Source organism: Centruroides sculpturatus, unplaced genomic scaffold (genome assembly GCF_000671375.1).
Source record: "Centruroides sculpturatus isolate CEXI.00-Female unplaced genomic scaffold, Cexi_2.0 scaffold603, whole genome shotgun sequence".
Lineage (NCBI taxonomy): Eukaryota > Metazoa > Arthropoda > Arachnida > Scorpiones > Buthidae > Centruroides > Centruroides sculpturatus.
This window is the reverse complement of record NW_019384857.1, coordinates 129536-142613: the sequence shown is the minus strand read 5'-3', so window position 1 is coordinate 142613 and position 13078 is coordinate 129536. Positions and strand designations below refer to the sequence as shown.

Sequence of the window (13078 nt, the reverse complement as noted above, 5' to 3'; positions counted from 1 at the left end):
CCTGTGTGGCTGCTAAGTTCAAACTATTTGCAATTCCCTGAGCAACTTCCTGCAGACTCATCCCAGAAGGTATACTGGATGTTGGAACTTGCATCATAAAAGACTGCCCTTCTGCAGTTTGGATTAAAAATGCCTGAGTATTTTCTTTTGCCAAACCATATCTTCTTGGTCGGCCTCTACCACGTTTTGCTATAAAAATAGATTAGTAAATATCTTTAAAATCATGTGAATTTTGAGAGATCAAGAGAAATAAAGCTCTGAAACTGAAGTAATAATGTTGCCGACAGAAATCACTTTTATAACTATAAAAGTTTCAAAGAATTTGTATTCTTTAAAATTTTTCTAACAACAATTAAATTTTAGTTGTCCTCTTTCATAATAAGTTAATATTCATTTGATGATAATTTTTAAGTAGAGTTTTATTTTCCAAATTACTGTAAGTACATTATTTATTCAGAATAATAAATTTTTATGCTATAATCTAAATTCTAATTTGAAAATTAAAGACAAAATAATAAAGATAATTAACATAAAATAGATGTAATAGTTCTTTTAAATAACTGATAAGCAAATGTCACTTCAAAGTCATAAATAAGTCACCATCTCCTCTCTTCCTAATTCAAGTTTTCTTAATTAAGCTTTGACTGTTAAGCTCTTAACTTAATATTAAGCATGGAAAACTAACTTAATCATGACTTTACCCATGTTAAATATTCAACAATCTTTATAATTTTATTTCAAGAAATATAAATTTGAAATGATATAACAAACAAAATTATATGTACTGTATTTGTCCAAAAACACTGTGTAAGTTTTATGTTAAAAAGAAATATGGGATGAAGGAATGCATTTCTATTCTACTTGCCTTAAGATATAGCATTGTCTTCTTTCTAATATTTTGATTTTTTTTACTAGTTTTTATTATGATTATTATTTGAATAGCTATTTCTATGACAAATATAAATTATTCAAATAAACAGATCTTACGATAGTGATATTTAGTGATTGATTATATTGTTATAAATGAGTAAATTTCCTTAAACTTTGGAATATAAAGTGTTGTCCAACTCTAGAAAATTTGAAGAGGTAGAATTTTTAAACTCCTTATTTGCCACTCTAAACTATATTACTCTAGACACTGTACTGCTTCAACATTTTTTCCATGCTTTTTAATCCAGGGCTTACTTTTAACTGCACTTTTATTTCCCTTGAGTTGTTTGAATTCTGGGATTTAATGAAGGAAAATGTGGTTTACAGCTTTTTTTTTTTTTAAGACAAATACTAGTTTATAGTAGTATCTTGGTCAATCTCAACTCTACAATTATCCATAACAAAATATTAAAACTGTTACTGTGGGTTAATAAAAATTTCAATTAAGTGTAATCTTGGTTTAAACTAAAACCATTTCAAATTAAAACAATAAATTGTAAAAATAAACTACATTTTGTAATATTTTTAAAATGGAAAATTTTTTTATTGTCTTTGTATATTGTATTTTGACAGACACATAAAATTTTGTATTTTATATGTCTGTCAAAATACAAAACACAAAGACAATACAAAATTTTTCCATTTTAAAAATATTACAAAATATACAATTTTGTTTGATGATTGATTAAACAAAATACACTAAATTAGACTGCCACATCTATAACTGCAGAAATTAATAAGCATAATCAAAATTTCATATTTACATACCACAAACTTTTTATGTAATGACAGTATTATAACTATTGATAATAATAGGTTCTTATAGGTCAAGTAAAACAGTCAATGAATATTTTTGATATGACTGAAATTTTAATGTTGAAATTTACTCATTTATAACAATATAATCAATCAATAAATAAATATCACTATCGTAAGATCAGTTTATTTGAATAATTTATATTTGTCATAGAAATAGTTATTCAAATAATAATAATAACTAGTAAAAAAAAAATCAAAATATTAGAAAGAAGACAATGCTATATCTTTAAGGCAAACAGAACAGAAATGCATTCTTTCATCCCATATTTCTTTTTAACATAAAACTTACACAATGTTTTTGGACAAATACATATAAATTTGTTTATTATATCATTTCAAATTTATAAATTATAAAGCAAATGACATACCAGGTTGCATTAATGAAAGCTGCATTGGACCAGTTGAATTCTGTGAGAATTTTTTTGGTCTCCCCCGACTTTTACTTTTTTTATTCACTGGAGATTGGCATTCCTCTTCTTCAAATTCACCATCACCTTCTTCCTCATCACTTCCTAATTCAAGTTTTAAATTACCTGTTTCATAATCTGAAATGAAAAGAAAAAAACATATATCAAAATCTAAAAATATACCAGTATATTTGTCCAGGCTTCTGGGGTAACATTTGCACTTTCCTGTCCAATTTAAAAAACAAAATCCCCATGTTAGATATTGATGATTTTAGTGTCAAAATGCTCAGTAGAACCCTGATGTGTGCATAAATTACTTTTTGAAAAATTATTTCTGAGAAAAGATATATTCAAAAAACAAAAGTGTCAACTTTTGTCTCTTTGACACTTAATAACAAAAAAGTATTTTGACATTTTTTAGTGCTGTTTTTTGGAATATAAAGCCACACAGTTGCCTGATAATTTTCCAGAGTTTTATGAATTTCGGCTGAACTACAGAAAAGTCATCCGAGTTCAAAAAAAGGAACCAGATTTACATCCCTCATCCCCACTAGATGGTGCCACATTACCTAGCTCTTCAATTGCCTCTGCTGTAACTGCATGCCTGGCCTGTACTGATTTAAAGGAAATGTCATTTCCTTTCGTTAATGTGTCAGTAGTTACATTCTCATCCCATTGGAAATTTTCAATTTTTGCATAACTGTTTCAAATATATGTTTTTTAGTTGTGTCAAGAATCTCAATGACATTATGTTTCACACACAGTTTTCTCAGTTGAGACTGGACAAAATCTCAAACACGGCTGCTTTTAATGAGTGACTCCAATTTATCGAAGACTTTTCCTGCTTAAATGCAAACTGATTTTATCTTATTATTCTTTTATTTTAGTTTACTTTATTTATTTACTTTGGTTTCATTTATTTTACTTTAGTTTAATTTCTTTATTACACTTTTCTTTTTTATCTTTACTTTTCATCATATTTTTTTTCATTTCTCAACAATAAATCCTTATAATCTTTCATTTGTGACACATTAGTGCTCAAACTGCTCACACAGGCTAACTACATCAATAAACATTGTCTTGATGTCATCTATCTAGTTGTTATATAAATTTTAAATTCTCTCTATTCATGCCTGAATTGTATCAAGCTCTAATAGAATGTTAAGATCAAGAATTAATTTTCTTGCTATTTGAACTGTATAAATTCCTAGGGCAAATTATAAATCTATAATAATATTAAATATTTACTGTTATTTTATTTTCCTGATTGAAGAAAGTCTTTAAAAAGTCATAATTTACTCCAAACAAATGTTTTAATATATAAAATTATATAATTATAATTAAATTGTAAAGTTATAAAGTATTGTATTTCTTTATTTATAGCACCATTGGCCAAGTAAATAAAATCACTGATCACTGACAGTTTGTCCAATATTTGTAAGCGATTAATTGGATTTACTTTATGCATCTAACACTTAAATAAAGGAATTCTTGGAGGCATACTCCCTCAATATATTGCCTTATTCTATCAATAAAATCTTTATTGTAATATGCATATAAAAGAATAAAAATAAATATTAGTTTCAGATATTTATTATTTCAAATATATGTATTTTAAATCAACTAATCTATAAACCAGTTTATATATGACTGATACATACATATATGATCAACAAATATCTCTATATCAATCAATCAAAGATTATTATTTTTTAAATCAACCAATACAGATAAGAGTAATACAATAAAGTTTGAATATGTTTAATATATTTATATATCAATTTATCACTGTAGTTAATATTTTACTATATGCTAATATTTTTTTTATGAATGATAGACTTTTCTTAAAATATTTAAAAATATAATAGCATTTAATATTTATTAAATTATTGAAACTTTTAAATGTACAACAACACCAATTACTAAAATGCCAGATGTAATAAACATGTGGACATAACACAATATTTCAGTATTTTTATTATGAATGTCAGAACACAGATTATTATTTATGATTTAAATAATAATCTGTGTACATGTGTACATGACATATGGTATTATAATAAGAGACAAATTATCTTCAAGAATTAAAAGCATTATGTATAAAATATGATATAACAAAACTGAAAAACTTTAAGAAAAGTGCAAATAAGTACGTAATAAACATACAGGTATTGAATATATTAATGCATTTACAACAAAAACAATATAAATATAAAACAATAAATTAAACAAGACTATCATTTGACATTTTCAGTCTTCTGTTATATCAATTACTAAATAAGTAACAATACCTTTTAATGATTGGGCTTGTTTTCGTTTTCTACTGCTTCTTCGAACAATAGCACCATCTACAATAATAATTACTTTATATTAAAAGAAAGAAATACAGCAATCAGATATTTTATATTTTTATAATATATTTTATAAAATTCAATATTAAATAACAGAAAATAAATATAAAGCTTCCAAATCATTCAACAAATTAAGTTTTTTAGATGTCAATTACAGTAAGTCTAATATAATAATAATACTGAAATAAAAAATTATTGAATACATGAATAATATCAGCAATCTTCTATTAATTAAAAAAAACAAAACAAAATAACTTAAAAGTAATTGCTTTGTTTTACAGTTCTGATGCTATAAAAACACAGTAATTTATTTTGTTCATTAATGTCAGATTTCTTACATAATTAATACTTGCTAATTATGGAAGTTATATTCCTATATAAAACAACCATACCATTTATTAGGATCTATGACCACTAAGGTGAAAAGAATAATAATAAAAACATAAATAATGTAGTATAATTTAAAAAATTAACTATATCAAAAATATAACAGCATAACAAAAATTTCTGTAAAAAACTTTAAAAAAATAAAATAAATTTCAAAACTGTTCAAATTGATTTAAAACTTAGCTTTTTTTAAGAAGCATCAATGCTTCTTAAAAAAACTGAGATCTGGATTATTTTGTTTTTTGTTCATTATTTGATTATCTAAATTCACATAATATAAATGCATATTCTTTAAATAATAAATTTTTGTTTGATGTGTGCTTGATAATTTCATATTTTTGAAATTAATTTGAGTGTTTATTTAGTTATAGCAATATGTCTATGTACAATCTGCTAAGGGAGAATGCCTCTCAAAAGGACTATTATGGAAAACTGGCCTGTATTTAGATGTTTGAAAAGTGAAGGTTTAAACCTGGAAAATTTCATATGGCAAATTGTTGGTGAGGTGAGGCACAAACCTATGACCAACTATCAATGTTCAGTGGTTTTATTCAGTCAGCCACTGGTGAGTACTTAGAGAGAAAAAAGTTTAAAATCTTGAAAAAATTGTAAATCCAGATGCTGAAATCAAGACCAACATTTCTGCTGTAAAAGTTCATTTACATCAAAAGCTACATTTCATGAATAAATAAAAAGTTCCTGAAATTTATAGCATAGTAACATAAGATTTTTTAAGCAAACTGTGCTAATGCACCTCAATTACTAATTACTAATTATTTCAAAAAAATATAATAAAATTTAATGTATTTTTAATTTTTACATTTAAACTTCTACACACAATAAAAACAGTTCTTTAGCTGTTTCATATTTATCATTATTAAATGTAAAAGTAGAATAGAAGTTAAATGTATTGGTTTGAAAACTATATCATTATTAAATAAAGAATTTAATTTGATTAATATTTGTTTCAAATTTGTGCATAAAATTAATCCAACATAAGCGTCTGTGGAGGAAGATTATCTGTAAAAAAAAAATTTGTTCATTACAAAAGGGGGGGGTCTTCATTTACAATGTTCCAATGAAGAGAAATATATACATACAGTCGACCCCCCTGTAACGTACGTTCCTATAACGACAATTCCTATAACGTAGCGAAAAAATTGTAGCAACTTTCGTATAACGTACCTCCTATAACGTCGTTTCGCGACAAGATTGATAGAGTCTGGACCAATAGTGGATGAGCAGCCGAACTACTTTCCTCCGACCCTGCGCCACGCTACGGAGCGGCTAAATTGAGTTTGCTATCGTCTGTTTAGTATTATATATAAATTATATATAAATTAGGTACTGTACATATAATTATATATTAATTATATATAAATTAGGTACTGTATATATAATTATATATTAACTTAATTTATTGTAACTTTATTATAATTATATATATGCTTTCTGCCGCCTGGCAACACGCTACGGAGATTTTAGGCTAGTAAGTTGAGTTTATTATCGTCTGCACAGTATGTAAATTAGGTACCGTAAGTCTAATACAGCACTAATTTTATACATTTCTTGTGAAAGAAACACTTCTTATTCAACGTCCATAAAAATTATTTATATTAATGATGTCTCCAAAGGTCAAGTTATTTTTCCGCCAAAAATTCGTTATCAGAAATTGCGGCCGTCGTTTCGCGTGCTGTTCCGCGATGAAAACCAGCTTTAAGCAACGGCGTAGTCGAACGGTGTAAGTAATCCTACAATTTTTTGTTTATAGCATAGTTTATACAGATTATTCCCAAAAAATTATACGTATTTTGGAAATGTTGAGTGGAATTAGTCTAGAATCGGTTAATTTTATAGAAGAAAACCTTTCGAACAGCCTTAGTCCGTAAAGTTCCCACCTATCGGGCTGCGATTGGCTCATTCCTACAACGTAATTTTCGGTTAGCGTGGAACGTATCTAAGCGTTATAGGGGGGTCTACTGTACACTGTTTGAAGTGTATTTATATATTTCTCTCTCAACATACATTGCATTTTTTTCACTCAATTTTATTTCTAAACTAGTGTAAATTAGATTACTCTTGCCTTGTAAACTATTCTGCAAATATTTAAAATAAATTACTTTACTTTTATTTAAGAATAAAGTTGCTTTATAAATTTTACATAAAATTAAAAATATATTGTTCAGATTTTATGTTTTGTTATCTGTTTTATGTTGGTATCTTTCAATGAGGTAATGATCCCATCCATACAGCAAACTCTAAGTACAAATGGATTTTAGCTAATGGGGTGCCTATTATCCCAGCTGTATCTCCTGATCTTAATCTGATGGAAAATCTTTAAGGGATTCTGACAAGAGCTGTATAAACAAATGGCAGCAATATAATAGTGTGGAGTAACTAAAACAAGTTCCAATTGTCAGTAGGAAAAACATAAGCTTATCTATCCTCCAAAAATTCATACAATCAATGCCAGACTGCATTTACAAAGCTAAATTAGCCAAAGGAGGTTTTATTGGATATTAGGATATTGTTAAATATAATTTATTAATATGTCATTAATTGTTTCAGTTAATTCTGTTATATGCCTTTATATTTTTGGGTTAATCAAACTGATTATAATTCATTAAAATTGTTGTTAACCATTTATTGAGACATAAAAAAATAATCATTTTTGGGAGTGCATTTGTGAGAGTTCAAGCAAGTTACAAATAAATTTTAAAGGTTTGCAAATTTGAAACCGTGCAAATAAATTTTTGCAAGACTTTCCAGTGTGAATGGTTTTATACAGAAATCTATTAGTGTCTTTAAATTTATACAATGCACCTTATACTTAATTTAAAATATAGGATCTTGATTTTAGTAATGTCTTTCCCCTGTACATCATACTTTTCCTGATAACAACAGAGGCATACTAGTCATCTATTTAATTCTGTTCTGGAGAAAATTTCTGAACTGAAATCATATCACTGTTTGGTCCAGACTGGAAGTTTATATATAGTTAATTGGGGACTCCTGTAGCTAAGCTTTCCATATCTGGTCTCAACTTTCATTTATCTAACTCTGTTCTCAACATTAAGGAAGGACAGACAGACACTGGTGTTAATCTGGTTGTCTAACCAGATGAATGCCAGCGGGAATTTATAGATATGCAATTTAACAACTACAGTCCAACAATATGTTGTTTTAATTTTCTAAAGGGAATGTACAGAAATATTATATTTTAGCAATTGCCAACAAATTGCAGGTTAAAATAATTTATGTTCTGACTTAAAAAGATGTATCCCTTGTTTAATAAGAGATTTGATTAATGTGCAAAATTGTGACAATCCCTTTATATATATGGCAAAGTTTTAATTAATGCAGTTTTAACAGCCATTTTCACTTAACATAGATATTTTTTCTCAGAAAATAAGGTGTTGGTGAATATGCTATTTAGTGCTGAGGGTGACTTACAATATAGATATAAAGTTTAATTACAATAGTTAAAAAATTTAACACATTACTGCTAATATGATATTGTATTCTTTGTTTAGAAGCTTATTTTAAAACTTTACTTCACATTTTGATTGTGTATAATCAAATTGAAATATTTGCAGATAAAATGGATACCAGGTATATATATATTAAGTAGACTTTTTAAGTTTCATAAAAGATATAACACTATACAAATAATACTGTAAAAAATACTCATAGTGTATGGGGAAGATGCTCCTAAACTTCAGATATGTCAAACTATATTTGAAAGTTTTGTTAGAAATATTTTGAATTAAAGGATATAAAACATACTTTGTTTTTCCAACAATACAGTCTTGATCTGACCAATTTTCCAAAGAAAACAATACTCATTCTATTATTCACTGATACTGACTTTCTCTATATAACATGAACAACAATCCAATTTATTGTTATCACCAAATTTTTAGACAGTTTAGCAATACAATAGCTCAAAGGATAATCCAGTGGACCATTTGGCAATCTTGACTGTCTGACTTGGGTTGGCTGCTTGTCTCCAAAGACTAAAACTCAATTTTGGTACTTTGTAGGTATATCAAAGTCCAATACAGACCAAAATAATCAATCACCTGTGACAATTAACTAGCAGATACCCTTGCAAAAGTAGCCGCCGAGGATAATTTAGCCCTGATAATATACGATAGATATAGCAAACAGATTGTTTGGCAGATGCTATGGAAAGACACCATAAATGACTGGCAAAATAGATGGAGTTCTTACCATAATAGCCACAGTTTTCAGTTCATTCCTAATATAAATTATTTTTATTATCTACAATGGTTCTCTGCAAACTTTTACACTACACAACTGCTCACTAACCATGGAAAGTTTGCAAGCTACTTATTCAAATTTACAAATAGGGAATGCCCTATTCGCCTGTGCCCGGTGTGTCAAGTAGAAGATGGTACATTACATACATTACATTACCCTACATTACATTTACGACTGTGTAGCCCTGGAACAAGAAAAACTGGAACTTATTCTCCTGCTCCAGGAAAGAAATATTATCTGGCCTTGTGTTCCTTCTGACTTTTTAAAGAGCGAAGATGTCTATCAAGCATTCAATAGACTAGCGAAGAGGTTCTCGTTTTTCACGTATCACCATATACAATTGAGGACTTGCTCTTTGGTGTTACGTCACCCAAAATTCTTACTTTGTTTTCATACTTTCTTTATATATGTTTGCAATTTCATCTTTAATTTCATTTTTATATAAAAACACTTATTCTAATTTGTCTTAAAATGTATAAATATAATCTTATGTATTCATGTGCAGTGTGTAGCGTCTTTGTAATCCAAAAAGATAATTGGTAGACGAACAAACAGCAATTGGTTAGAAAACGTTACGTTTTATTTAAAAATTTCTAATAAAACGTAACGTTTTCTAACCAATTGCTGTTCGTTCGTCTACCAATTATCTTTTTGGATTACAAAGACGCTACACACTGCATTTGATGATACAGCAACCACGTCCTCTACTTATGTATTCACTTGTCTGTTCACTAGTTTGTTGGCATATTACTTTGTTATATTACAAAATTTATTACGGATGCATTTTGAGATGTATGAATATTATTTGTAATTATGTATAATTATCTATATACAGAATAATCGTCAACATTCCACTTTGAACATTACATTTTGTTTCTGTTTTATTTATGAAAATACTTATTTTAATGTAAATATTATTATTTGATGGAATCCCTCTCTAACATATCTTACTGTAATTTGATTATTCTGTTAATTTTACGTATGTACTTTGAATTTTATCCATGTAAACATTTCCCTTGTAACTCTTTCTGCGGGACCAGGATGTACATGTTGTTTGTGCAATAAAAATAATGAATGAATGAATGAATGACAATTAAGTATCTGTTTTGCATTTCCTTTGATGCACCATTCCGTCTGGTGGTCTTCCTGCAGCTCATTCATAGAGTGGGACATTCAAAGCAAACACTGTTAAATGGTAATTTACAATCCAGTGCAAAGTGGATACAAGAATGTATAAAATTTTTTCTAATTTCCTATATGTAATTCATCAGTTTTACATTATAACTTTTCGAACAGCAGCATTTTATAGCATCACTTCATGGAGGCATCAGCTGGCTGACCTGAATGAGGTTCTTCCTCAAGGTAAAATGATTTTTATTTGAACTGCAAAAATCATCATTCTACTATCTTAAAAATGGACATTCCTCACTAAATACACCAAACATTTTATTGTAAAATTCCACAAAAGTGTGGCCATTATTGTAATTTTAGTGTGCTTTAACAACCACACTAAAATTACAATAATGTACAATACTGTACATAAAATTACATTACAGAATAATTTTTCAGAAAAAATCATTCTGTAGTCAAGTCTTACAATAAAGCTATCTTTATGTAAACAAATCTTGACTGTGCAGTTAGACTAACTATGAACACTACCTGTTGGAGTTTAAACATGATCACAGTTGTTGCTACTAAATGCACCGACAGTTTCATGGTGCTAAGAGATGTTTCAAGCTGATATGACAAAACTTTTGGAACACTCTTTGTGTATGTAAATAGATCCAATAATGATAAAGAATACAATATAAAGTTGGACGAATACACTTAGTAATAAGTTTTTTGGTTCTTGTGATAATAAAATAGGATTAAAAAATAATAATAAAATGTTCATTTATTAAGTTGCCATGAGAAAAGATGAGATAATAAATATTGAAAAAAATAAAACAATAGATCTGATGAATCCAACAAATGTAAGCAACGATGTTAACTTAAAAATAAGATATAAAATTTTATTATATAGGCAGTGGCAGTTTATGCATTTGAAATGCCTGAGGCAAAAAGTCTGGGGTTCCACCTAAATATTTTTAAATATTTAAACTTAATTAAATACAGTAGAGCATCGATTATCCAAAAGTCAATCATCCGAAAGAATTCCAGTCGGCAAATTTAAATTTTCGCCAGTGCTGTGGCGCTGCAATCTTTGGCTATGTCCTGGGCTACTCAAATATTTTATGTTTTTGATACTAAATTAACTTTTGAAGTATAATTTTTTATTGTTTTTATACTTTTCAATACATTTATTTTGTTCGTACAAAATAAAAAAAATACTTTTTAATGATACAATAGTCTTTGTTAGGCTTAACATCGACAAAAATTCAACGCGAAGCGACACGCATGGAGAAAAAATGTCAAGATGGGATAAATTAATATATTTTTTCGTACATAATCGGTTATCCGAAACATCAATCTTCCGAACAACCCAGTTCCCAATTGATTCGGATAATCGACACTCTACTGTAAATGCAATGTTTTGAGAATTTTGATTATTATTATATTTCATTATTACTGTACATCTGTCAATTTGTTACATATCAATATCAAACAGATCACTTAAAACTTATGATATCAAAAACATACGTCACAGGACAGTAACTTTGTTAGTGCACTTGCTGCCTGCAGTGATCATAAATGTTGTTAGCCAGTGCTGACAACAGTAAACATGTAACTCACCACTTGCTAATGAGCTCAATACAGTATGTATGCAAAACTCAAAGTGTCACTGTCACCATATAAACAAAAACTTTAAATGAAATGTCAATTTTTTTGCTGATTTGGAGGCTCCTCACTATGTATGGTCCAAGACATATGCCTCATATGATGTGAGATAATCACTGTATGAAACTTTTATATTTAATTTATAAAGAAAATAGTTATAGAGAAATTAATTCTCTTTACCATCAGTTGTAATCTCAACCATTCCTTTCCTTGCTTCATCCAAGTTAATATCTTCATCTTCATAAGCTGACAATGCTTCTTCCTGTTGATGTTGCTGAAAATCATTTAAAACTTTCCTGCAAAAATTATCTGATATAACAATTTGTTTTGTATTATTTTATATATTAAAATATAAATAAAGTAATTAACAAAAAAGAGAAATAAAATTAATTTATTGATTAGTAACCTCACAGTTATTCTGTTTCAATATTTATTTCATGTCATTTATGAACTTATACAAAAACTTCTGCAGTCACTTCTTACGTCACAAAATGTTATACTTAGTTTTTCCTACAATTTGATTTTATATCTTTTATTTTTAAAATTTACAAACTTTTAATGGTTGTCTTAGCTACATGTTTTGAATTGTAATTATGTTAGAATATAAAATGTCTTCTGAACTTCAATTCAGCTATAGATTTTACTGGATCATCATCAACTGTATATAATTAAAAGACATTCTGTTTCTAATGTAAACATTAAATACAAACAATTTATTCTTTGTTATACAGGTAACCCCCGTATAACACGGTAGTTATGTTCCAAAAAATTGCCATGTTATGCGAATCCGTGTTATACGAAACAAAGAACTAATACAAAAAGGAGGATTAGGTTCCAAAAATTAAAAAACATGCTATTATATTTTCATAATTAAGATAAATATCTTTATTAAAATTTTCTTAAGCGATACATATTAATATAAATTAAACAATGTTTTCTTCGTCATCACTAAAAACACTATTAATTAACCGAGAGCGTTTTCTTTTTGGCAAGTTATCCTTATCCTCTGAGCATTTTTCTGCATTATCTTCAGATCCATGCTTTACCTTTTGCAAAATGTATGTAATTTTAGATTGCTTGCTTCTAGTTAAAAGGTCTTTATAAATTTCCTTATATGGTGCT

The 13078-nt window shown here is 27.8% G+C and overlaps 1 protein-coding gene across 5 annotated transcripts in view; it reads right to left on the bottom strand.

Annotated features, from left to right (window-relative positions):
• The window catches only part of LOC111630584, an 84958-nt gene that overhangs the window by 37573 nt on the left and 34307 nt on the right, over positions 1–13078 (bottom strand). For all 5 annotated transcript variants that reach the window (XM_023374697.1, XM_023374701.1, XM_023374698.1 and 2 more), the window contains exons 5-8: positions 12137–12252; positions 4448–4504; positions 2118–2294; positions 2–189 (exon numbers count right to left, since the gene is read on the bottom strand). In XM_023374697.1, coding sequence (XP_023230465.1) covers positions 2–189; positions 2118–2294; positions 4448–4504; positions 12137–12252 — 538 coding nt within the window. The remainder of the gene's footprint in view (position 1; positions 190–2117; positions 2295–4447; positions 4505–12136; positions 12253–13078) is intronic.